Here is a 27,688-nt window from a genome sequence, read left to right on the forward strand (position 1 = left end):
GAGTGTGTGTAATATGTGTGTGTATATATATTTGCTAACTGTTTTAATGACTAAATTCAATCTACTTTATCCAAATGACAGAACCCTAGAAACAGAATTAAGAATAATTTCAGGTTTTCTGAAGGAGTGGATGTCTAATAAAAATGAACACTGTAAAGTTGATAGCCAATAAGCCAAGCTGATAGCCAAGATTATGTAATTAAACAACTGGGCAACTTCATAAAATATATTTGAAGTTGTAACAGTATTATATCACTGGAACATTGGGAGCAATCAATAGAAGCTTTTGGCCTTTCTATGTTATAACTGTTCAATAACTATGAAATTAAACTCAATTCCAAAATCAACAAAAACCTGTGTGTGACTACTTTTATATTCAAAGAAAAACTTTATAATTTGCTGGAAACAGTAAAGTGTGTACTCCCAGGACTAATACAATACTAAGAATGTGTGTAGTATTAGTTTTAGTTTCAAAGGAAAAAAGAAACAGTTACCTAGATAGCCATTCTGCCTGAAAAAGGAATCCACCCAAGTACTCTGTGTTCTGGAGTAAATGTCAGGAACAAACACCGCCTTATCCTGTCTCCCACCAACCACAGTACCTCGTAAACGTCCACTATTAACAAGTTCCTCAAGCACAGCTTAACAAAACCAAACAAATAGAAATAAATCAGAGCAGGTATAAATGTCAAAAAGTAAAATACTATTTCACAAGTTAGTTACTCTTACCTTAAAAAAAAAGCAACTTAAAGTTTAAATTGCATAAATGAAGACATTATATTTTAGACAAAACTTTCCTGCCATTTACAAGAATATACTGAGGTCATAAATTCAGGACATTCTGGCAGCTAGCTAAAGGTGCTGAACTTGAACTAGTTAATACTAACGTTGAATTTTTTAGTTAGAGTAATTTTGGGGAAAAATCATGCTATTATTTATCTTATAATATGTTTGAAAGTGGATGACTAAATGCTTTGAGAATAATTAATATGCAATCACTGGTGTTACTAAGTTTAATTTTCTCATATTTAGAAAACTCAGGATACATGGATCACATTAGAATAAACTGTGTGAAATAAAGTCATGACAATTTTTATAAATTATTACATTTCGACTGTTTAAATTGAAGCAACACATGTAGAAGTATAATGCCATGGTTAAGAGGATCAATCTGGATCTAAACACCCTAAGTCTAAACCTCAACTCTGTCACTTACTGACAAAAACCATGCAAGTCATTTAGTTATGCCTCAATTTTCTCAGCCATGAAACAGGGATATAATAACAGGCTCATGGAGTTATTGTATTCAAATTAAGTGTTTAGAACAGTAGCTGGCATATAATAACTACTCAGTAAATGTCAACTAAGTATCATCACAAACACCACTGTCATCAATCATCATCATCAAAGGACTGATGCCAGTCTGAGAACTGGATAGCACTGCCATTAACATAAAATAGATGCTTTTTATTTAAACGAGAATATTTAACTAAACATGTTGTTAAAATATCAAAATCCCCTGAAAAAAAACAAGCAGATAAGGAGTTACTTCTAAGTGAATCAGCAAGCACAGTCAAAAGATGTCTGGCAAAGAAATGTTTATGAAAATTAGCCTTTCCCAGAAATAAAAATTAGTTTACATATGAATTTCAGGACTGCAATGCTGAGTAAATTAGGGTACATTAGAAAAGTAGATTTTTCAACAGACTGCACACATAATTTTAAATTCTGTGACTATACAACACAAATGTGTGTTAAAGACCAAAGTCAGCAAGTTATCAATTATTTGAAGAACTATACATGATAATGAAACCCCACCAATCTCCAATTAGTAGATTCCAATATATGTTACATTTTAAATTTCTCTTAAAATATTTAACTCCATATGCTGAAAAACATAGTGAATGAAAATTGTGTTTTGGTTTTATACATGAATTTCTTTTCCATTCTTCATTTTAATTCTTCTATTTGCACAGATATCTGAGCTGAAAGATTATGTCATTGTTTTTAAAAATTATTCCAGCAAAGGTTTAAAAACACCCCTTCTGATAAGAGCTTCACAAACACACAAATAATACAGGTAATGAACCAAGACTATTTTGGAGATATTACAATGCTGTCTGAATGCTAAAAATATATTTTTATTGGTATTATTATCTTTGTAAAAATTGTTTACTTTTTATTTTAAAAATAATTCATTCATTCATTCATTCATTCATTTTTTGGTAAGTTCTATGCCCAATGTGGGGCTTGAACTCATGACCCTGAGATCAAGAGTCACATGTTCTAATGACTAAGGCAGCCTGGCACCTCTATAAAAATTTTTTAGACAAATATTATTTACTTTCATGTTAGAAAATATAGTAAAAATCTGTAAGAAACAAAGTGAAAATTATTCTTAATCCTACAATTTTAAATCTCTATGAATGTATATGCGTAGCAGTATTCTACACACACACACACTTTTTTTTTCTCATTCTACTCCTCTGGAGGTAAGCCAACACTAAATGTTTGATGGATATAACAGATAGATATGTACATGAAAATTGGTATATTTCAACTAGAAATATTTCAGTTATGTAAGTTTTAACATTAGTGGAAGTAAAAATATGAAAAATCAGTAAGTTTTACAATAATAGTCTAATAAGCAGCTAATTAAGTGACATATAATTTAAAGTAAACTCACAGTAAAGCAGCTGCTCTTGAAATCCATATTTTGAAATGAGAGAATTCACTGCTGTAGGCCTTTAAGAAAAGAAAGAAAAAGAACTTCTTACTCATTATACAGTTACACATATTTATGAATTAAAAAAATAACTAGGATAACGAGTTTATGAATAACACCAATTAATATAAATTTTTTTTAATGTTTATTTATTTTTGAGAGAGAGAGACAAGAGGATGAGCAGGGGAGAGGCAGAGAGAGAGGGAGACACAGAATCCAAAGCAGGCTTCAGTTTCCAAGCTGTCAGCACCGAGCCTGACGCAGGGCTTGAACTCATGAACCATGAAATCATGACCTAAGCTGAAGTCAGACGCTTAGCCAACTGAGCCACCCAGGCACCCCGATTAATGTGAAAGACAAAAATAACACCACATTTTACATCCTTAATCAGAATTACACTACTGAAGTTCCAGGGGGAACTGATCTGTCTCCATAATTCAGGATCAATTTACTTTCTTACCAACTTTCCACCTCTGATTTAGTGATACTTGATCTGCCTTTACTTTGTTTTCTTCATTCTATTCTTTCTCTCTGGGAGGCTCTTTCCCCACCTGGGAATAGTCAAGTGAATGTTACAGGATTCTGCTTTTGAAGAAAAATGAATTTGGAATGAATTTGGATGAAATACTCCTAGATTAGGAGTAATGAAAGGAATTTGGAATGAAATACTCCTAGATTAGGTGGATGACTAGGAGGGATCCACTTAAAATGATCCTTTTTGCTTGTCACTATTTTCTATAATGACTACATATGTCTTTTTAAAGAAAAAAAAACATTTAATGAGGTATAATTTATGTATCATAAATCCCATCAATTTTACACAATTAAATCATTTTAAGAAATTTATAAAGTTGAGGAACAATCACTAATAGTTCTCGAGTCTTAAAATGTTTCCATCACCCAAAAAGTTTCATTATAGATATCTGTAGTTAATTCCTGCTTTCACCCCTAGTCTTAGAGAAACTGATCTGCTTTTGGCCTCTAAAAATTTGCCTTTGTAGAAATTTCACATAGATGGAATCTATATGTGGTCTTTTATGTCTGGTTTCTTTCACTGAGCATGGTTTTGAGGTTTGTACATTATGGAGCATGAATCAGTATTCATTCCTTTTTAATGATGAGTAGCATTCCACTGTATGGAGATACCACATTTTGTTTATCCATCCATCAGTTGATGGACATTTGGATTATTTCCAGTTTGGGGCTATTATGAATAATGCCACTATGAACGTTTGTGTTCATGTCTTTGTGTGGACATATCTGTTCATTTCTTTTGGGTAGGTCCCTGTGAGTCCTTTTCTTTTATAGTAATTACCTTTTAAATAAGGGAAAATATAAAGAAAATGACCTAGACTTTCTTTTTCTGACTTTATATATTTTCCCTGTTTAAGTCAATTATGCCTGTGTTCTGGTTTGGGTTTAGTCTATGTTTTTATTTTTATGCATATAATTAAGAGACTTTTAAGTTATTCCAAGTAACTCAATCATCTATTGTTGATTATTCAAGATGTTATAAATTTTCTCTATGACAAACTGGGAGAGCAAAAACATTTGTCTGAATATTGAATTGATATTTAAAACCCCTATGTTTGGGAGTTTTTGACTAAATCATTATTTTTACCAAATTCTTATGTAGGCTAATTTGTTTTTCATTAAATTGCTTTACCCTACTTTTTCAGCTAAATTATCTAGAATCCCTAAGCCAATTAGGTCCATTTAGGTGCTCAGTGAAGTTTGCTCTCCTCTGTTTATAATCATTACAACTTTCTCATGTTTTGTTTTTTTGTGTGTCTTCTGTTCCCTTCCACCTGAACACATCCCTACAAAAATGTAGAGGGCTCCTGGAAGGACTTTATCTTAAAATTTCTGGGCTCATAACATATTGTGGGTGTTCAGTAAATGTTTAATCAAATTTCACATAATTGCTAGCTTTTTTTTGTACACTAAAACTTAGCTGTTGAATTTCTATTTCAATTTGGAATACAATGTAGTTTGGTATACCTACATATCTCGCTCTTATAATTATTTCCTACTCTTCTTTCTGGCTATCTATAACAACAACAAAAACCTTTTTTAAATCAGAGATGGAGATGTTTTCTCTGAAGTTAGACCAGGAAAGTGGGGTAGTTCCTTATATTTGGGAGACAAATATGACAATATGGTACCTTAAGTGGAACTATCTGGAAGCCACAGAGCCTAGCAACATCTTTTAAGGCTCAGAATTTATTTTTCTCTCATGGTTTGATAATGCCTCTACACAGAGAAACTCAGGGCTAGTACGAGTCAGAAAAAATATTATTTGCTGAACCTGATGATAACTACACTCACCACAATACTTAGCCAAAGAAAAAAGATAAATGTTTGTCAATAAGAAAATATAATTTTAGTATTTTTAAAAATGTTTAGTTATTTATTTGAGAGAGAAAGAGAGCATGCACATGCACACAAGCAGGGGAGGGGCGGGGGGGGGGAGAGAGGGAGAGGGAGAGGGAGAGAGAGAGAGAGAGAGAAAGAGAGAATGCATCCCAAGGAGGCTCTGTGTTGTCAGCATAGCCCCCTCCCCCAGCGTGGGTCTTGATCTCACAAATCACAAGGTCATGACCCTGAGCTGAAATCAAGAGTCAGACGCTTAACCAACTGAGCTACCCAGGTGTCCCTATATTTTTAATTTTTTAATTTTCTGACCAAGTAATATATATAAAGAGCACAAAAGTTACAAAACTGAAGCCCCCTCCATTTTTATCACTCAGCTACCCAGTTCTTTTCCCAGAAACAACTACTGTTACCAGTTTCTTGTGTTAGGAGGGTGATTTGGTGCAAGCTGTCATAGCCTGTATGGAGAAAGGAGAGCATCCACATAAGGAAGAGAGGTGTAGCAGCAGTGGGAGCTCAATCACATAAAGGGGAATTAATTAAATAAGTAAACATATCTGACCCTTGAACAATGTGGATTTGATCTGCATGGGTCCATCTTATACGTGATTTTATATACACACACACACACACACATATATATGACAGTACTATAAGTGTATTTTCTCTTATGATTTTCTTAATATTTTGTTTTCTCTAGCTTACTTCACCATAAGAATATGGTATATAATACATAAAACATACAAAAGATGCATTACTCAACTATTTGTCATTGCATTGGTACGGTTTCTGGTAAACAGTAGGCTGTTAATAGTTAAGCTTTGGGGGGGGGGTCAAAAGTTATTTGCAGATTTTCAACTGCAATGTGGGTGGGGGGTAGATGCCCCTAATGTCTGCATTGTTCAAGGATCGACTGTATATTAAGAATAATGGGAGCTACATTTTTCATGGTCAAAGAAGGGAGTTGCAAATATGGAAAAGGAGACAACTAGAACAAAACTAATGGAGGTTTGGAAGGGAACTGGGAGTATCAGTGTGAACTCATGGTTTTTGATAAACATATAGATATAGAGAGGGGTGTATACACATGTGCATGTGCATCCCTTAACTTGTCTGCTGAGAGGGCTTGGGAGTAGTAACAAACAAACAGCAATAAGCAATTTAGTGTCCAGATCTTGGTCTGTAAATACTACACTAAAAAGACCTAGGGTTCTTTGGGGAAATGGCTGATTCCAGGGATGGGACAAGGAAAATATGAACTGAGCCTAGAACTTTTTGTTGTACCAGAAAGAAATGCTCCAAGAATGATGGAGACATATTAAAGGACACAGAGTGCAGCCTGAAGCATGGGCCAATAGCTAAATCAGAGCCCATTAAAAAATATCTAAGTAATGATAATTATAAATTTTAATCCAATGAATAAAACAGGGAGCCAGGAGTCCATAGTGATTTATAGAAATAAACTGAAAGTTTGATAAAAAAGAGGATAACTTACATGATCTCAAACTGCCCTCCCCAAAAATACTTAATTATAAGGGAAAAACAAGTATTTTTATGAAAAGCCTAACAGATATCTGCTTATTAAGAAGTTATAATGTACATCATCAGTAACTACAAAATCTAGACTGTTTACCACCTGATAGGATTCAATGACAAGAACACACAATTACTTCAGTTATACTCCTGTCAAAGATGCATAACCTGAATATCAGAATGAAAAAATAGCAAACAAAACTGAACATTTTACAAAATAAGTGGCCTGTGGTCTTCAAATTGTCAAGGTCACCAAAGTTAAAAAAAAAGACCAAGTAAGTGTTCCAGATTGAAGGTGACTAAGGAGACATGACAATCAAATGCAATGTGTGATTCTGAACTGGATCCTTCACTATAAAGGCTATTATCGGAAAACTGGTAAAATATGAATGAGATCCAAGGAGTGGATGGTAGTAATGTACCAATATCAATATTTTGATGTTTGTATTACAGTTATGCGATTGTACAGGACAATGCCCTTATTTTAGGACACACAGATTAGAGTATTTGTGGTGTTGGGACACTCTGTCAGGAACTTCCTGTCAAACAGGACAGAAAAAAAAGGTTCTCTTGTAACTTTTCTGTAATTGTGAGATGATTTAAAAAAAAAAAAATGGTTGCATTAAATTGCAAGCTCTGTCCTCTAACCTAGTCTTTTATACCAGTGCCTTAAATGTATTAAGTACTCAAAAAATGCTGTGATTTGCTGAATGACAAAAATAAATCACTGTGACTGCCATGTAACAAAAAATGTGCTGGAAGGTAATGAGAGAAGAAGGGAGACTGATTAGAAAGCTACTAAAATAGTCCAGTTAAAAAATGGACTAAAGTGGGGGGAATGGTCATAAATAGGGAAAGTATATAAATATTTAGAATACAGAATTCAAAAACCTTTGTGTTCTGAAAAAGGGGGCGATGAAAAAAGGATGATGTAAAGGAGGACTCCCAGGATTGTGGGAAAACCAACTGATAATAACATTTACTAGTAAAATGGAAACAAAAGTGGAAGAATACATTCAGGTGGTGTGGGGTGGGGTAGCTCAGTGATAGTAAGTTATTTTAAATATGCTGAATTAGAGGGACTTCTAAAATATTTCAATACAGATGTAGGGTGGGTAATAGAAGTCTGAAATTTAAAAGAAAGGTAGGGCACCTGGGTGGCTCAGTAGGTTAAGCATCCAACTCTTGATTTTGACTCAGGTCATGATCTCATGGCTAGTGAGTTCAAGCCCAATGCTACTCTGATAGTGCAGAGCCTGCTTGGGATTCTGTCTCTCCCTTTCTCTCTGCCCCTCCCACACACAGATTCTCTCTCTCTCTCTCTCTCTCTCTCTCAAAATAAATAAATAACTTAAAAACAGAAAGGTAAAGTCACCTAGGAAGACAGTAATGGACTAAGAAGAAAACATGGCCTGAAACAAAACTTTAAAGGGTTTTGAAAGAGACAGAAAAACGTGCCATATAAGGCACAACCAAAGGAGTAAGAAGAAAGCAGTAAAGTGCAGTATTAAAACAACAACAACAAAAGGAATGACAACATTTCAAGAAAGAAAGAAGGAAGAGGTAACTGGAATTAAATGGTGCTGCAAAGTCAAGTAAAACAAGGGCAGAAAGTATCCACTAGAGTTCACGACATTGACATTATTGCTTTGTAAGTTGGTAGAAGCCAGATGGACGAGTTGAGAAGTGACAGAAGAAAATCGAGATAGTAAATGTAGACATCAACTCTTGAGAAGGTTCACTTTATGGAAACAAACAAAACAAGATGGTAGATGGAGTAGAATATGGGGTTGAGAGAGGTTTGACTGTTTTAAAATGGGAGAAATCTGGACATACTTAAATACTGATGGGATCCAAAAACCACTGAGGTAAAGTTAATGACACCGGAGAGAGGAGATAATTAAGAATGTAGGTTTTCTTAATTCTATATTAGAGTGTCACTCAGGCTCCAAACATTTCAGAAATTCTCACTTTAGAAAAGTTAAAGTGATTTTGAAATTAACACTGTTATTCATTTGAATTGTAGAATGTTAAATATTTAGTAAAAAGGGTTCTAAAATCATCTAGCCCCATCTGAGGCTCGAAGGACTTACTTATGTGACTGACTTATCTGCTGCAGCTCACATGGTTATTATGCAATAGAATGAGGACTTCTTACTTTAAACCGCAAGCTCTTTCCTTATCCCAGGATGAGTCTATATACTGATTTGGGTATTCTGCAGACCTGCATCTGGGGTCATGAGGATGATTAAGGTAGGGAGTGGGAGGAGATGTGGGTTGAAGAGAGTTTGGCTACATTCTGGGGCTCTGGAATCTTCACTCCCAGAAGCTACCTACCCTTCTATATGTCTAAAATCCTAGAGTCCTGAATGAAATTTTAATAAAAAAAAAAAAAAAGAAAAAGAAAAAAGAAAAGAAAAAAACCTGATAGAACAGAAAAAGCAAACCATGATCAATGAAATATAAAAATATACATAATTTATTATTATTATTATTTACTTTGAAAAAGAGAACATGAGCAGGGAAGGGGCAGAGAGAGAGAGAGAGAGAGAGAGAGAGAGAGAGAGAGAGAGAGAATCCGAAGCAGGTTCCATGCTGTCAGCACAGAGCCCACCGTGGGGCTCAAACTCATGAACCATGAGATCATGATCTGAGCTGAAGTCAAAACTTGGATGCTTAAACCAACTAAGCCACCCGGGTGCCCCAAAATACACATACTTTAAAACAGGCTTACCGGGTAATAGCACTGAACAGTCCACGGATGCGTGCTTTATGTCGAGCTACAAAAGCTTCAGTAAATATTACTCCTCTGTTATCAAGATCAATGTGTCCATTAATAATTTTACCTAGTCGCTGTGTTAGTGCCTGAGGGTAAAATGCGAATTTTTATTAATTTGAAAGAACAAAATTCTAAATATACATTTGTATAGCCTTATTAAAGGTACAATGCATGCTGTTGTTGTATTAACCACATGATTGAGAAATTTCAACAAGCACAAATTTATAGGATGTATAAGCTACAATGAAGATTTAGGATCTAGGAAACTTCAAAATCTCACAGCCGGGCAAAGAACCGAATGAGTCAAATAGATATGTTAAAAGGCTTAGCTACATGGTAAGAAGGGCTTTTTCTAATGTAAAATAAAATTGAATGATTAACCAATTTTTCTAGATATAGGCAGCCTGAAACATAGACAGTAAGACATATACATGGGTCTTGAAGACTCTATCTGGAGCTTCAAACACTGAGTAAAATAAATGTTATTCCAAGATGCTGAAACCTAGGGAAACGTAATAACTAAAAAGTTACCTTCTTGGACGCAATTATCAGTAAGTTACTTGTGCCCAGAGATCTATACTAGCAGACATGATTTCCTGGTAACCCCAAGAGAGTATTTCTCCATAGCTACATTATGACTGGGGTCAGGTACATCTGAAATAAGTCTGGACATATTTCACATCCCAAGATAAGTTAAAACTACTCAAGGCAGCCTGGCTGATAGTTTTCTGGTATAAAAAAATGCATTTCAAACCATTTCTTAATGACTTTTTAGAATACTGCCTGTAATATTCAGAAAAACTAGAACTGAAAAATGTTAAGAAACCATATGTATTTCCAAAATGTGTCAACAGCACAGTTTTATATGAAATCATTTGGGGCTGTTCTGATATCTTTAAACAGTGTTCTAAAAATTTATTTTTTGACTTTCTGTGATCAACATATATATATGCTCACTTAAAATAGAACTTAGGCTCCTGATATGCTCTGTAAAACAGATCTGTATTCAAATTGTATTTTAGATGCAATTATAGGAAGTCACTCTCTTAAAATAGGTTAGTAAATATGTTTGTATTATAAATTAATCTCATGCAATTATGGTTTGGTAAATTTTTGTAAGTTGGATTTTCTTAAAGAGATATATACCTAAAAAGAGATTTGGCTTTTCCCTTATTTATTCCAGTAAATACAAAACAAAACCATCATTTATTGAGTACCTCCATTGTGCCAGACATCTCACTGATACACCATATATATAACCTTATTGAAGTCTATGAAAAGGACAATTATTCCCATTTTAAAGATATGGAAATTCAAGTACAAAAGAGGTGAAATAATTTTCCTAACATTGAATAACTAAACAGTGGCATAAGCAGAATAAAATCAAAGTCTGTTTAACTCCAAAGCACATGCACTTTCCAGTATACAAAATGAATGTCTATAATTCTAAAATGGCAAACTATTTTAAGAACAAAGAAATAATCATTTCTAAATGGTCTGTCTCATCAGAGCCATCAATGTATTGGAAGCATCCCCAAAATATACAACTACATCAATAAACACTTGCAAAAAGTTAATGCTACAAAAGTCTAGTTTTTTTCTTCCAATTAAAATTCTTTATTTACCTGAAAAGACACTAAGCTCTTAAGAAAAAGTACCTGTGTCAGAAAGTTTCCAGGAAGATCATAGGTCTTACATAGTTCTGATATGGTGACCTGACCACTTTCTTGCAATTTATCATTTACCTCTTCTGCTAACCGATCCAAATAGTTGCTAATAGTTAAAGAAAAAAAAATTACAATTATTTTCCTCTTTTATGTGCAATAAGGTATGCTCACAAAATAATGAATAGGGTATGTTTAGGTAAACATAAGTCATTATTCATATTCTGAAAATTATTTTTCTTATCAATGTAATTAATGTAAGGTTAACCAAATGATAAATGCTGGGCTTTTTTTAACTATGTAAATTCTGCATTTTTCATTAATATTTTTGGAACAAATCTGCTTTCGGAATTAAGATCATAGAGTAAAGATTGTAAGAATTATGTTTATGCTGCTTTAATAGAAAAAAAATCAAAGTTTTTATTATTCCCAAGTACTCCATACAATTAAGCACTTACTTTTTTTTCTTTGAGAAAGAGAAAGAAAGTGAGTGGGAGAGGGATAGAGGGAGAGGCAGAGAGAGAATCTTAAGCAGGTTCCATGCTCAGCACGGAGCTGAGGCAAGGCTCAAATTCATGACCTTGATATTGTGACCTGAGCCAAAAATGAAGAGTGGGACGCTTAACCGACTGAGCCACCCTGGTGCCCCAAGCACTTACAATTTAAATATAATGATCCTAAAAATGAAAATCAGCACTTGAGTTCTAAATAAAATGCCAAACTGGTCACAATTGTTCTAAATTTAAACACTATGGAAAAAAAAAAAAAAAAAAAAGAAACATAAAAAAGTGCTCCTAAATATTGTACTTACTCATCTATCAGTTGTCCCAGAACTAGCTGAACATGCTTTTCTGATTTTACAATGTCACCAATTCTACTTTCAATATGAGTCAGATCCACATTAATTACCTGGAAAAAAAATAAAATTCTATTAGTGATAAGTTCATATTGTTTCTTAAGTTTGAAACTATATATTAGAACATTTTTTTCTATGACTTTTATTTTTATTTTTTTAGTTTATTTATTTTAAGAGATAGTGTGAGGGGGATAGGGGCAAAGAGAGGGAGAGAGAGAATTCCAAGCAGGCTCTGCACTGTCTGCACAGAGCCTGACGTGGGGCTCGAACCCATGATTGGTGAGGTCATGACCTGAGCTGAAACCAAGAATCGACAGAGCCACCCAAGTGCCCCAACCTATCTTTTTAAAAACTTACTTTCTCTTAGATGAATTTCAAATTAATTTGAAATACTGTCAAAAGTCTCAGTCAAATAAAAATGAGAGGTTTTTGCTTATTTACTTTCATTTCTGAACAACTACATTTTCACTTGTTAGCAAAGTTTGCATTAAGAAACTGTACTGTCATACAATAGGCAGGATTTGCACAAGATTTTCCAGCTTCTTGGATATAGTGTAACTTGTTGATGACATGTGCTCTTATATTTTATAAAAATATCTTCTTCTTTTTAAAATATTTCTTTACTCCTTCCATATACTAAAGTAAACATGAACATTATTTTTCTCCCTAAATACTTAAACCCTGTTACAATGAAAAATCTTAACTATGAGTTTACTCGGTAAAGAATAAGCAAATAACTAAGAAAGAAGAACTTATTAAATCAATTCAATATGTCAGAACTTATTAATTAAATATATTAGTGTGGGATATAAAACTATTTCTTCACAGATACACAAAATAAGATACCAGTATTAGTGAATTCTTAAGTCATAGTATCAAAAAATTGAGAAAGGAAAAAAATTTATAAATTAAAAATGTACCTGTTGTAGATCAACAATGTTTACTCGACCTTTAAAGAAAAGACATTCATTGACTTTAATTCATGTGTAAGTATACACCAGACAAAAACTGTAAATTTCAATAGATTTACATCTTGGACAGTTGAAGGCCCCCTTCTTGAAAGCACATAAAGCTACAATAATTACCGTTTTCAAATGCAAACCATTAGCTGAATACATCCTCATGGCTGAAGGCACAGGCAATAATTTATTTTTGAAGTTTCATTTGTCACATTAGGCCAATAACGAACATCAATTGATTGATACACAATTTGGCCAGATCTATGGATTTAAGATGGACTTCCCTGGCAGAATTTATCTATTGTACCAAAGTGATACTGACAATTAAATTCAGATGAACTCATTTAAAAAATTTTTGGAATGAGTAGATTTCCATGTATTGGCAAAAGAAGTCTGTCAAGTATTCCAAATTATAGCTAATATTTTCTTAGCAATATGGAGGAAGATGAACCAACACCAAGGGTATATCTGATAACATCTAATGAAGAGCTGTTTTCATAGTTGCTTATATTTTAATCAAAGTGTTCAAATTTGCTCAGTAGTTCAAATTAAAAAAAAGAAAAAAAAATTTTTTCATATGCTTATAATTGCATTTCCCATGATATACAGGTATAGCACCATATCGTTTCCTAATCTGCAAATACTTAAAGGTAAGTTTTTTTTTAAAAAAGTGGCAGTATGGCTCTGATTTTCAACAATTTATAATCCTTCAAAATCTCTGTTCTCATTTCATAATTACCACCTGATAATAGACAGCTAAGTACCCTCCCCTGCGTCATGCAATAAATTCATGAACTGTGAATAGGAACAGTTGATTAATTCACACACAGAACACATAACTCAAAATAATAAAAGATGCTATTTTGTAAAGTGACGATATTTGACTTCATTTAAATTATATGATCATCTTTACCTGAAGCTATTAAAAACATTAACGCTGATTTCCATATTAACAATTGAGAAGAGTGTCCCACATCCTTCAAATAATTTATTAGTTATGTTTTATAAGTTTTTTCCCTCTTCCAAATAACCAGAAGAAAAAAAACTAAGGAATTACTTACCTCCTCGGACATGTAGCTCATCTCTCATTTCTTTACTAATTTGGGCTGGAGTAATATATTCCTTCCCATCAAGTGTGTGAACTACATCTAGCTGTTTCTGAGCAATCAATTTATTCACAATCTCAATGCAGTTCCGCTCTGACAACCTGAGGAAAACAAGAAGTTTTAAAATGAACTTGATACATTTGGTGCTTAACAAACTTAACAATTTATGAACTTTTAAAAAAAGTTTGGGTAAAGAGTCACTAAGATTTACATTACAAAATCTGTACCTTTGATTAGTATAACCATACTGATTCAATGTGTTAAAACACACACACACACACACGCACACACACCTCTTGGGAGTAAGCAGGTTTACATAAACTTAAATCATGTACCTAACTGGTACAAACCATTCTATTACAGAATTTCAAGTCTGCTCTCTCCTACAGGCCTGCTTGTACCCTTCAAATCTGAATAGAAAAGTTAGCACATATAATTTAGGTAGCACATATAAATTAGGTAGCCCTACTTTTACTTCAATTCCCAGTTTAAGTTCAGTAAAAAAACCAAAACCAAACAAACCGGAATTTTCTTTAAGTGTATAATTGCCTACTACTATTGGTCTGTAGGCAGGGGATATGGCCTAGGAAAACCATGACTACAACTGTTATCCAAGCTCTTAAGTATGTGCCCTAGTTTGTCCTCAGTACTACAAAATACAGTATTAAGGGATTAAGGTCTTCAAGCCCCATTGGGAACAAAAACATCGAAGTAAGAGATAGTCAATGGATAAAAAAGGATTCTATCAACATTGTTTATGTGTTCTGTAATATTAAAAAGCAGAGTTAGGGTGCCCAGGACACAATCCCGCCAAGGTTGGTGGGTTTGCAAGAAATGTCAGTGTCCGGGAGTTCTTAAAAATGACGGATGGGACCATGGGTCTGGCCTGGCACACTCTCCTGGTGGACAAAAAAGGCAAAATGTTTAAAGGGTCAACACGGCATTTACAAAGTACTGCATTTTGTTGTTGCCTCTCCCTTCCAGCTTATTCTAGGTCAGGAAGTGCATACTAATCAATGATGCCATAGGGGGTTGGGTAAATAAGGATCTGAGGGACACTCTTAAGACAGTGAGAAATCAACAGCTTCAGCCATCAAGAGGGCGGGGCGCGGCAGCACTTGGCTGGGGCATGGCTGGGGGCGGGGGATGGTCCGGGGCGTAGTAGCTTTCGGGTTTCAAAGCTGGGAACTATACTTGGAACTGCAATCCAGGCTCGGGGAGGAAGGTGAGGGCGAAATCGGTGACACGGCCTGGGAAGGTGCGGGGTCCAGAGCCAGGGATCTGCGGCCTCAGATCTCGGCGTGACTACCCAGGGGCTATTTTGGATTCTGCAACGAAAAGGGAGGGTCAGGCACCTCTGTGTGGCCTCGGCGAACTGCGCCCGCTGAAAGTCAGCCGCCAACCGCCTGATCTCCTCCCAGGCGTCCGCCATCCCGGCCCTACTCGCAGAGGTTCCGAAGAACTGCCGACACGTCAGCCTAAAGGAAGCGGGAGCCGAGGCGGAACGGGCCGCGCGGAGGGACAAGAGACTCCTCCCCCGACGCAGATACCGAACGCGCGCGCCCCGCTCCGGCAGGGACGGGCCGGAACAGCCTCAGCCCCGCCCACCTCACGTGGCGGGGAGCGTCCTGCTTGTTGTGAGGCGGAAGGGCCTTGTTTGGGAGCCAGGTGGCTAGGTTCCTGGAATATGGCAGGCGGGATGCAGGGGGGCTCAAGTTAGTAAAGTGTTACTTTAGGTTTTTGTATTGTCAGTAGTGTTTAAGAGCAGTGTTGATCAAATTAACTACTTTTATTTTTCTTGTGCCCTTCATTTGTTTTTGGGGGAGGAAAGGGGAGGAGATGTGCCTGTGCCTGCGATTAGTATCTCTTCTTCGCTGGCTATTAAGGAGCAGTCCGTAGTGAATTATGTTAATTTTTATATGGACACAGAGCAATTGTACCTTTTGGGTGACAAATGGGAGACAGTACTGAAGGTAGGTACTCTATTTTTTTGCACAAAGATGACTAATTTGGGTACCGTTAAAGATTGGGAATTGCTTTCCTGTTATTCTAGATTTAGAATGTCATTCTTTCCCGTTTCTCCTATAGGGAATATTGGCTCTATCAAGTAATGAAATAGGACCATATGATAATATGCATATATAGCTACCGATGAAACGGAGGAAGCAAAGGGCACCTTTATTTTGCTTTACTCTGCATTGAAATCAGTAAAAGGTGGGTATTTACTCTGAAGTAATTTACTCTGAAGTACTCATTCTCTGTCAGATACCATGGATTACATTGGTTGGTAAGGCAGATATGATCTTGCCATAAACAACTTATAAGTCTAATGAAGCAGATTTTTTTTAGTACTTAATATAAACCATAAAAAGTAGAACAATAGGGAAAATATAGCATACCATGTGATCACTTGGCATCCAAACTTGTTACTTACTATATAGGACTCTGTCAGCCTGGAGTCTACTTTTTGGCAGCATCAGCTGCTGCACACCACATGTGGATTGTGGCCTAGACACACCAAACCCTTTCAGTATGTTTTCTGGAATGCCTGTCCTATTCCTCACTGCACCATGCCCCCATTTATTTTGTAACTTATTTTTCCATGATGTCCCAGATTAAATAAAACTCTTCAATGAAGCCTTTTTTTAAATTCCTACAATTATTGTAGGAATTATATATATGGTGTCTAGTAGCTAAATGCTATTATTGTCTCTAATAGCAAGCAAAACTACATTGCAATTTTTACTTACTACGTCTCTAAGTCTGAGCTCCTCGGTGCTCCTTAGCATTAGTATGACATCGGGTACATAGTACCCTGGTATACTCCGTATAGGTTAAATGAACAAGTCAGTGTAACTGTTTTGGTGCAGCATTTTACTTTGGTATAGTAATAACATTTACATTTATTCCTAAAAAGCAATAATTCCTAAAAAAAGGAATAATTACTGATTGTATTTTTTAGATCCTAGACTAAAATGGTAGCCACTAGCAAGATGAAGCTATTTAAAGTAAAGTTAATTAAAATTAAATAAAATTATACCAACAATGAACAAGTGGAATTTGAAATTGAAAACACAATACAACTAGCATGCCCAAAATTACATTGGCACCCCCAAAAATGAAATACTTAGGCATAAATTTAGCAAAATATGTACAAGATCTATATGAAGAAAATGACAAACTTTGATGAATGAAATCAAAGAAGAACTAAATAAATGGAAAGGTATTCCATGTTCATGGATAGGAAAACTCCAGGAAATCTTATATTTTCAAGATGTCAGTTCTCTTCAACTTGATCTATGATTCAATACAATCCCAATCAATTTCCCAACAAATTGTTGGGTGGATATTAACAGTCTTATTGTGAAGTTTATATAAAGAAGTAAAATAGCCAGAATAGCCAGCACAATATGGAAGAACAAAGTTGGAGGACTGACATTACTGGACTTTAAGACTTACTATGAAACTACACTAATCAAGATAATGTGGTATTTGTCAAAGAATAGACAAATACATCAATGGAATAGAATAGAGAGTCCAGAGATAGACCAATATAAATATAGTCAATTAATTTTTGAGAAAGGAACAAAAGAAATACAATGGAGAAAATACAATCTTTTTGACAAATGTTACTGGAATAATTGGATAGTCACACACACACACACACACACACACAAATGACTATAGATGCAAAACTTAAAGCCTTCATAAAAATTACATTTGGAGTGGGGTGCCTGCGTGGCTCAGTGGGTTGACTGTCCAACTTGTGATTTCAGCTCAGGTCATGATCTGAGGGTCATGGGATTGAGCCCCGCATCAGGCTCTGCACTGAGCACAGAGCCTGCTTGAAATCCTATCTCTCTCCCTCTGCTCCTCTCCCCTGCTTGTGTTTGCACTCTCTCTCTCAAAAAGAAAATTACATTTGGATCATAGATCTAAAAGTAAAATGCTACTATAAAGCCCATAGAGATGACAGGAGAAAATTTAGATGACTTTGGATATATCACTGACTTTACAGATACAATACCAAAGGCACAAAGCATGAAAGCAAGAACTGATAAGCTGGACTTGATTAAAATTAAGAACTGCTCTGCTAAAGTCAAAGTCAAGAGAATGGAAGACAAGATATAAACTGGGAGAAAATCTTTACAAAAGACATTTCTGATAAAGGACTGCTATCAAAATATACGAAGAAGTCTTAAAACTCAAAAGTAAGAAAACAAGGAGCCCAATTAAAAAATGGGCCAAAGACCTTAACAGGCATCTCACCAAAGAAGATGTATAGATGGCAGAGCCACCTATAAAAGGATGCTCTGTATCATGTCATCAAAGAAACACAAATTGAAATAAGATATCACTACACAACTATCAGAATGACCAAAATATGGAATATTGACAATACCAAATGCTGATGAGGATGTGAAGCAATAGGAACTCATATTTGTTGCTAGTGGGAATGCAAAAAGGTACAACCACTTTGAAAGTTTGGTGCTTTCTTACAAAATATAAAAATACTCTTACTCTACAATTGAACACTTGCACTCCTTAGTATTTATCCAAAGAAGTTGAAAACTTATGTCCACATAAAAACCTACACACAGGTATTTAAGGCATCATTATTCATAATTGCCAAAACTTGGAAGCAGCTAAGATTTCCTTCAGTAGGTGAATGGATAAATGAACTATGATACATCCAGGCAATGGAATATTATTCAGCACTAAAATGAAATGGGCTATCAAGTCCTGAAAAGACATGGAGGAACCTTAGGTGCATACTGCTAAATAAAAGAAGCCAATCTGAAAAGGCTACATACTGTGTGATTCCAACTATATGACATTATGAAAAGGCAAGACTATAAAGACAGTAAAAAGACCATTGATTGTCAGGGGTTGGGGAAGGTGGAGGGATGAATAGGCAGAGCCTGGAGGATTTTTAGGGCAGGGAAAACACTATGATATTACAATGATGGATGTGTGTTGTTATCATACATTTGTCCACCCCAATAGGATGTAGGACACCAAGAGTGAGCCCTAATGTAAACAATTAACTTTGAGTTATTATGATGCATTAATGTAAGTTCATCATTTATAACAAATGTTCCACTTTGGTGAGGGGATTTTGATAGTGGAGAGGCTACATATGTGTGGGTGCAGAGAATCTAGGGGACATCTTTATACCTTCCTTGCAATTTTCTTATGAACCTAAAACTGCCCTTAAAAAACAGTTTAAAACTTTAAATAAAATATAAAAGTTAGTCCTTCATTCACAATAGCCACTTTTCAAATGTGCAATAGCCATATGTGGCTCATGGCTATCTTATGGAACAGTATAGAAAACCATTTTCATCTTCAACAAGAGCTCTATTGGACAGTCCTGGTTTCAATCTTTGATAAAGGCACACATTTGTTCACTCTGAAATCATGAGACTCAAAACAACTATCTGCACCTAACAACTATACCTTAACTGCAGTGTCAGTTATTTTGAGTGGGGAATAAGAATGAAAGGGGACTATTTCAATGTTGGCTAACATCATGATAAAGAGTAGAGGAGCTTTAAGTAATCTAATGTATGAATAGGATAATGGTAAACAGTACAAGTGGCTACTGAATAAGAGATGAGAGATTCCTCTTAAGAACAAACTGTATGTAGACTTGGAAAATAAAGCTTCATTTCTCTAAAAAAACCTTTCTAACAGCTTGTGTCTACAGACTTACGTCAAATTTTTGACACGTATATTATGTGGGAAGGACTCATGGTCCTTCACTACACTAGGTACATGATTGTGTACGGATGCTACACTAGGTACATGATTGAGAAACCATCCTCAGATTCATTTTAAATTCAAAGGCTAATCAAATATTCTAACATTTGTAATATGGATTGATGGTTTCTTTGATGATATGAGATGTGATCCTGTAAAATTCCTCCAAGGTAAACCATACTTTTAATAAAATTTGAAGACTTTTTCTTTGTTTACTAGAAAATAAAACAATAAAATGTGAAGTACTTTTTCCAACTCAACTAGGAAAATAAACCCAAGCAACTGCAAAATGTGTATTCTTAACCAAGTCATTGCAGAGAAATTACAAAGACATTGTGTTAATATTGTCACTGATATTACCTTATTGTAGTTAGGGATTTAACAAGCACCTTGATACCACCATCAAAGATGGCAGTTCAATCTTATACATAGAAAGCATCAATACCCTTGGAAGCTACTATGATTTATGGGTGAAAGAAAAGCCAAAAGGTCAGAAAAAAGAAGATGAAATTGAAGAACTAGAAATAAGGGAAGCAAAGAAGGTATAGAGGGTGGAATAGTTAACAATACCTCTACGGGGTCAAAGAGAATGAAAATAAATGCAAACCCATTGACTATTAAAGCAAAGAGGTTATGACTTTTAAGAGGGGATTTTTTTTTTCCTGCTATGATAGCAATGGAAGTTAGATTGTAGGATACCTCAGGAACAAATGTGAATAATGGGAGCAAGAACAAAGAACTGATCAAGTATTAAATGAATAGAAGATAAGTCAGTGAAAAGAGAGATTACAATAATGTTCAAGAGGTAGGCAGCAATTACGCAGGGACCATAGAATCACAGCGTATTAGGGCAGGAAAGCCTCTTCAGATCATTCATGCTAGTATCCACCCACAGTAATAATTTCTCTGCAAGGCCCTGGCAGATTATGTACTTTTTGTGTGACCACTTGAAGTGATGAAGTATTCCCTTCTTTGCAAAGTAGGTTAATTCATTTTGGGACAGATTTAACAGAAATTCCTTCCCTATACTAAAGCAAGATCTATTTCTTTGTAACTTCCGTATTCTTTCCTAGAGTCAACAGAATGACTCTAATATATCTTTCCCATGACCACTCTCAGATATTCAGTATGTCCCTCTTGTTTTCTTTCTCTAAGTTTAGCATCTAAGATCCTTCATTAGATCTCCTGAAAGAATTTCCAGACCTCTAGATATCCTGGCCATCTTCTCTTATTGAACTCTAGTTCGCCAGTATTAGCTTTTGAAAGTGATGCCCAGAGGAATTTAGTATTTTACACACAGTCTGAATAGAGCAGATGACAGATTAATTTCCCTAGATATTATACTTCTGTTAATTGGACTCTTGGCTTAAATTGAGCTGGTAATGAACTGTATCTAAATTGCTATCAAACTAGGTTTAGTCAACTCTGTATCTGAAAAAATTAAATTTAATTTGATAAATTTCACCTTGTTAGCTTTGACCCATTCATTCATTTATTATTTCAACAAATAGTATTTGAGATCTACTATATGCCAGTCTTTTACCATGGGTGTACCAAGAAGAGCAAACTGTTCTAACTAGTTGAAATTATTTCCAAAATTAAATGTCCTGCAACATTGTTATTTCTGCCATCACCTGCCATCTATAAGTTTTTAAAATATAATTAAGTTTTTTTATTCTAGTTAATAGCAAAATTGATTAAGAGAGAAACAAGGATATAGTCTGTGATAAGTTGGTGACACTGGTATGTTAGGATTCTAGATTCAAAAAATTTTAGAGCTAGAGGGAACTTTAGGGACATCTGAAAGTCTGATTCATTAGTTTTATAGAGTTAACACATACCTTTGAATATGATTGTCTTAAATACCATATTTCCCCTTTTGTTTAGGGGAAGATGGTGGAATGCCAACTTGTTTATGGAATTCCAGAATTGAAATTTATCAGTCTTGGAAAAAACTTTTCAAGACTTACTCTTAAAGAACTTTTGCTGTTCCATAATAATCACCATTTTCTTTATCAAAATCCTACAAAGCTATTTAATAACTTATTTTAGAATATTTTTTTGCTTTCCTATATTTTTCTTTTTCTTCTCCTTCCAAAATGAGATTTAAAATTCTTTTTTGATATTTGTAGGTTTTGTTGGATGGGGGAGCAAGTTTTTGTTCATTGTGACCCTTCATCTTTATCAGTAAAGCAATAACTGGCATCCCTTCTGCTTCACATCACTTTATCATTGGTACATAACCTTTGTAGTCTGACCTATGGAGTCAAATGCATGTACTTTATAAACTATAAAATTACTTATCTATTTATGCTCCCCTTACTCCTCACTAGTGTTGTGACTATATTGTCAGAATTTCATTTTAGAGCCACATTTTTGTGAAACTTGTTCTGCAAATATATATATTTATTCCCAAAAACACTAAGTAGTCTTTTGTTTCCAAGGGAACAAATTCTATATTAGTCTTTTCTGGTTTTGTTCCCCCCCTCTCCCGCCATTTCTTCACAGTGCTGTATTTAGAGCCAGACGTATTAGCTCCAGGCATCAGTTGCTTTGCTGAGTACACTTCTCCACAGTATAACTGCCAGGCAAAATGACAAAAAGTCCAATTTGGAAAGGAACAAGTTAGTGTTCTTGTCAGTGCTTGGACGTTGTTCTCAAAGAAGCTAAAATTCTTCTATTTTATCAACAAAATATGATGTAAAGGACTATATTGGCAGTTTGTATCACTGCTAAGGTACTGGTGTGTAGAATGGTATGTAGAGTTAATAGTCATAGGGACACATTCTAAAGAAATGTATAGTATCTGTGTTTCCTCCAAACAAAAAGTCACACTGGCTCAAATCTCCAGAAATGATTTGTGTCTTTCTTCTTCTTCTTGGTACCTTTTCACCACTTTCACCTACTTCACCCACATCTAACACCTAACCTCTGGCAAATGACGAATGTGTTGTCTATATCTATGAGTTTGTTTTATTTTAGATTCCACATGTATGTGAAATAACATAGGATGTGTCTTTCTCTGTCTGATATCTTTCTTCTTTATCTCTTGCTCCTTCTCCTCTCTCAATTTTCTCCTCCTCCTCTTCTTCCTCCATGTATTAATTATTAGTTACACCAACAAGATATATGTTGTAAAGAGATTGAAGACTTTATAGTAGCAGCAGTGATAACATCTGGAAGTTGTGAAGAGCCACAGCTGGTATACCTAATATTCACCCTTTTAAATTCCATTCTGAGATTGTTTCAGAAAGTAAGTTCTGGTCAAGCTCCTAAAGGTACTCCAATCAAGAGTAGTTGGTAAAAATGTCTTCAGATATATAGATGCACAGTGTATGTTATTACAAATCTTTACGGCAATTCTTGTGTTCTCTTAAATTGATTTGTTTCTTTGAATCTTAAAATCTGTGCTCATGTTTTAAGCAGATTGACTGTGTTTATGAGACAAATACTATTGCTGATATCTGTTATTAATCATCATAGTAACTATATCCCTGTGTAATTTTTACATGGATTAAACACTTAATGTCTTCCTTATATCTGTTTGACCATAGCAATTCCAATTGATTTCATTTGGTCAGCAAATACACAGCACATAAGCTAACACTCTTCCTTTTAGGACCTAGAGTAGACCACTAATCAATTATAGCATTTGTCTTGCTAAGCCTGGAAATGCCTCAGAATCCTTCTCAAACAATGTTCCAGCCACTGCTAACAATATATTAAAGTTGGCACTTACTATGAAATATATTCCCCATTCCAGAGCAAGGCCATACTTCTGAGAAATATCCTAATGTAAAAAGACCTCTGGGCAGTAGCATCAGAAATATAAGGATCACCAGTGAAGTATGTCAGATACTTCTCTGAATGAGGAATTGTACCAGGAGAATCAGATATAGATCCTAATTTCTCAGGAGCCAGGAATTGACAGAAGAGAATTCTGTTTTAGACTTAGAGTAAATGTTGCATGGAAACAAAGAGAGAAAACATACTTTGGGGGTATATCTGTAGATCTCTAAATTGTCTATCTGTGTGGCTACCACTCAGATTCCCCTTATTCTACTGAGTAGTTTTTTGTATTGCACAATGGTGCTTAATTGTGATGTCATACATGTTTCCTGGAGCTAATGATCCAGGAGGTAGTGAAAGGGGACACATATGTTTTTAGTTTTGTTTTTCCACAACATACAGGAAGGAGCTTCTTAAAAGTGGGAGTTCATTCTTTCCCTAGTGGTTCTTACTGTTTGGTTTCAGGAAATTTTTGTGGTGTTAAACATTTTGAGGATCTCTCAAAGAGCTTATGTATATGGGTTATATCTATTTATTGTGTTAAAATGGAAATAAATTAAAATAGTTATGAACAATGACTGCAGTAAAATGAGTGTTAATGTAAATAATATATGTTTTTTGTAAAATTAATCTTGTAGAACAAAAAATTTAGTGAGAGGAGTGGATTTGCTTTAGGTTTTCCCAAGTCTTTTTAACATTTGGCTTGTCAAAAGAAATTTCAGAGAATTTCACTTGATATATTTTATTGAGAGAGAAACAAACTATTCATAACCTGGGAGACTTCAAAACTAAAACTGGTGGAAGCATGGCTTTCAGTAGTTACAGCTCAGTTTATAAAGCATGAATGAGGAAGTGCATTGTTTTGTGATTTGTTACTAGAAGCTTATATTCCTTTTATGGTAGTAGCACTCTATATGCTGATTTGTTTGCATATCTTCTTACTTGGTTGGCTAGGAAGCTGTAAAGTCATGCTTATTTGAAGGAAATGTAAGTTTTATTTAAGGTTAGAGTTGGCATTTCAGGGAAATCAGGACAGTTTTAAACTTTGGTTATGTGACTATAAATGTTTGGTCCCAGGGGTATATTCAGATTGTGCCCTTCATTTTGGATTCTTTTTAACAGGGCCAATAGAAACTTTTTCAGTTTGTTATGATATCACACATCATGTAATTGCTGGAAAACTTCACTGTATGCCCATGAAAAAAAATAAGCGTGAAAAAGACAAATAATGATGTAATACCACTTTGACAATAGTTTGACATCATAACCTCTGAAAGATTTTAGGGACACCGGAAGTTCCTTACTGACACTTTCAGAACTGATGCTTCAACCTTTTCTGTGATGACTGCTGACTTGGTGTAGAATGAATGTATCAAGTCTCCTGCTAGGGCTGTCCTTGGCATTGCATCATTTAAAAGAATCAGGCCTGTGGAAACACTATAATCAGCCAAGATAATTCATTCAACCAAATATTTATTAAAGACATTTTCACAACTTTTACAATATTTGCATTCATAATTTAGAGAAAGTGTACCCCTAAATACAAGCAAAAATAGTTAAGATCTGGGGAAAAATAATGAGGTTTTCAGGCTACATAGCTCTGTAAAGTTGGCTCATTCATTTATTCAATGCTTATTTATTGAACACCTATTCTGGGCAGAGGGGATACATAAATGGCTAAGACAGCTCTAGTTGTTACCTTCATCTGAGATCATAGTCTAGTTGTATAACTTGCACCCCAAATATGGCTTTTAAGCAAAACAAAAACAAAAATGAAACAAACAAATATGTCAATTACAGGATTATCACCAAAAGGTAAAGAGGGACCCTCAGGGAAAGCAAAGATTTTTGGAGATGTACTAAATAGTTTGCCTACAGTAAATGCCACAATGGACTTTTTAAAGCTGTTTGTTCATAGCCTCCATTGACGAAAGCTGAGGACGAGAACAACATGCAACTCAGAGTATCACAGAAACTGCTTTCTTTGAAACAAGCATTATCATCCATTTGTTGTCAGTCTTATAAGATGGTGACTCTAAAATGAAATTACTTTTAGGGGCTCCTGGGTGGCTCAGTCGGTTGGGCGTCCTACTTCGGCTCAGGTCATTATCTCGCGGTCTGTGATTTTGAGCCCCGCATCGGGCTCTGGGCTGACAGCTCAGAGCCTGGAGCCTGTTTCGGATTCTGTGTCTCCCTCTCTCTTTGACCCTCCCCTGCTCATGCTCTGTCTCTCTCTGTCTCAAAAATAAATGTTAAAAAAAATTAAAAAAAAATGAAATTACTTTTGTTTTTTAGATCCATATTTTCATAGTACAGCCTCTACTGGTCCATTAGACCTGTAGTGCTGCCTACCAAAAATTAGTCCCAAGGTTCTACCTTATAGCAAGGGGACCAAGAAATGTGGAGAAACCCAGACTATTTGATGGGAAGTAAATGTCTGATAGAGCTGGAACTGTATTATACAGCTGAGGGAGTATTTCTTTAGATGGAAGGTTTTTTGTTTTTGTTTTTTCTAGAATGGGAAAGAATGGCCTGTGTTATGGAGTGAATTGTATTCCACCCCCCACCAATTTATATGTGGAAGTCCTAATCCCAGCACCTCAGAATGTGACTGTATTTGGAGACAGAGTTTTAAAAGAGGTAACCACAGTACAGTGAAGTCATTAGGGTGGGCCTTAATCCAATATGACTGGAGTCCTTATAAGGAAGAAAATTAGGACACAAATGTATGGAGGGAAGATCATATGAGAAGAGAGAGAAGACAACCATCTACAAGCCAAGGAGAGAAGCCATAGAAACCAAGCCTGCCCACACTTTGATCTCAGATTTCTAGCTTCTGGAATTGCGGGAAAGTAAATTTCTGTTGTTGAAGCCACCCATTCTGTGGTACTTTGTTATGGCAGCTCTAGAAAACTAACAGTATGAGTATATGATGAAGAGAAGAACTATTGAAGGAGAAGTAATTAAAGGTAGGAGAGTAAGGGAGAAGGAGGCAGAAGGATTTTCTGGAGAAAATCCCCAGAGTGACAGAAAACTATGTGGTAAAATCCAGATAGATGGTATGTAGTGATTTGAAAAATAGCACCAAAGATATCCATGTCAATTTCCTGGAAACTATGAATATTACTTTATATGACAAAAGATGTGATAAAGTGAAGTCTCTCTCTCTCTCTTTTTCTTTTTTAATTGGCAGGGGAGGGACAGAAAGAGATCGGGGGGAGAGAGACATTCTCTTCATTGAGTATGGAGCCCGATGCTGGGCTCGATACCATGACCCTGGGATCCCATGACCCTGGGCTCCCATGACCCTAGGATCATTGAGCCAAAATCAAGAGTTAGATGCTTAGCTGACTGAGTCACCCAGGCACCTCTAAAGTTAAGTCTCTTGAGAGGAACAGTTTATCTTGAATTATCTGAGTGTGTCCTAACCATAATCATGTGTGTCCTTATAAGAGAGGCAGAGAGAATTTTGAGACACATACACAGAAAGGGAGAAGGTAATGTGATATAACCTCAAGCTGAAGAATGCCTTAGCCACCAGAAGCTGGATGAGGAAAGAATACATTTCTCATGTTTTAAGCCACCAAGTTTGTGGTAATTTCTTACAGCAGCCAGAGAAAAGTAATAAAGATGGGCTAAGGAAAATGTCTTCCTTTTAGACATGAAGTATAAAAGTAGGGATGTTTATACATTAATTATCTTGGAGGTGGTGAAGTAATTAAGACTATCCATTTTAAAAAATTTTTTAAGTTTATTTATTTATTTATTTTGAGAGAGAGAGAGAGAGAGAGAGAGAGAGAGAGAGAGAATGCAAACAGGGAAGGAGCAGAGAGAGAGGGAGAGAGGGAGAATCCTGAGCAGACTCTGCACCATCAGCCGAGAGTCCAACACGAAGCTTGAACTCACCAATTGAGGGATCATGACCTAAGCTGAAATCAAGAGTCAGATGTTTAATCGACTGAGCCACGCAGGCGTCCTAAGACTGTCCATTTTGTAAGCAATAATGCCTCACAAGATTTTCTGATGTTTTTATTTGGTAGAGACCCCAGACTTTAGACTGAACCCCAAATATAATAGAAAGCATTCAGATTTTAAAAAATCTTTTACCAACAAACAGTAAAGCTTATTTTGCTTCATGAAG

The 27,688-nt window shown here is 35.4% G+C and overlaps 1 protein-coding gene and 1 long non-coding RNA gene across 4 annotated transcripts in view; one reads left to right on the forward strand and one right to left on the reverse strand.

Annotated features, from left to right (window-relative positions):
* The window catches only part of UFL1 (UFM1 specific ligase 1), a 33,221-nt gene extending 17,781 nt beyond the window's left edge, over positions 1 to 15,440 (reverse strand). The window contains exons 1-8 of the mRNA XM_019442887.2: positions 15,351 to 15,440; positions 13,951 to 14,096; positions 12,851 to 12,879; positions 11,886 to 11,983; positions 11,069 to 11,183; positions 9,366 to 9,496; positions 2,687 to 2,745; positions 495 to 641 (exon numbers count right to left, since the gene is read on the reverse strand). Of these exons, the coding sequence (XP_019298432.2) occupies positions 495 to 641; positions 2,687 to 2,745; positions 9,366 to 9,496; positions 11,069 to 11,183; positions 11,886 to 11,983; positions 12,851 to 12,879; positions 13,951 to 14,096; positions 15,351 to 15,427 (802 nt within the window). The 5' untranslated portion in view covers positions 15,428 to 15,440. The remainder of the gene's footprint in view (positions 1 to 494; positions 642 to 2,686; positions 2,746 to 9,365; positions 9,497 to 11,068; positions 11,184 to 11,885; positions 11,984 to 12,850; positions 12,880 to 13,950; positions 14,097 to 15,350) is intronic.
* Positions 15,441 to 15,611: 171 nt separating this feature from the next.
* Positions 15,612 to 27,688, forward strand: part of LOC109263437 (uncharacterized) — a 78,773-nt gene continuing 66,696 nt past the window's right edge. For 2 of the 3 annotated variants that reach the window (XR_008422950.1, XR_002078210.2), the window contains exons 1-2: positions 15,612 to 15,968; positions 16,084 to 16,209. This is a non-coding gene — a long non-coding RNA (uncharacterized LOC109263437). Of the gene's footprint in view, positions 15,969 to 16,083; positions 16,210 to 18,013; positions 19,653 to 27,688 lie in introns of those variants that run through there. The other variant, XR_002078209.2, reaches the window with a different exon arrangement.

This window comes from Panthera pardus, unplaced genomic scaffold, assembly GCF_024362965.1.
Source record: "Panthera pardus isolate Hobbes unplaced genomic scaffold, ASM2436296v1 HiC_scaffold_17, whole genome shotgun sequence".
Lineage (NCBI taxonomy): Eukaryota > Metazoa > Chordata > Mammalia > Carnivora > Felidae > Panthera > Panthera pardus.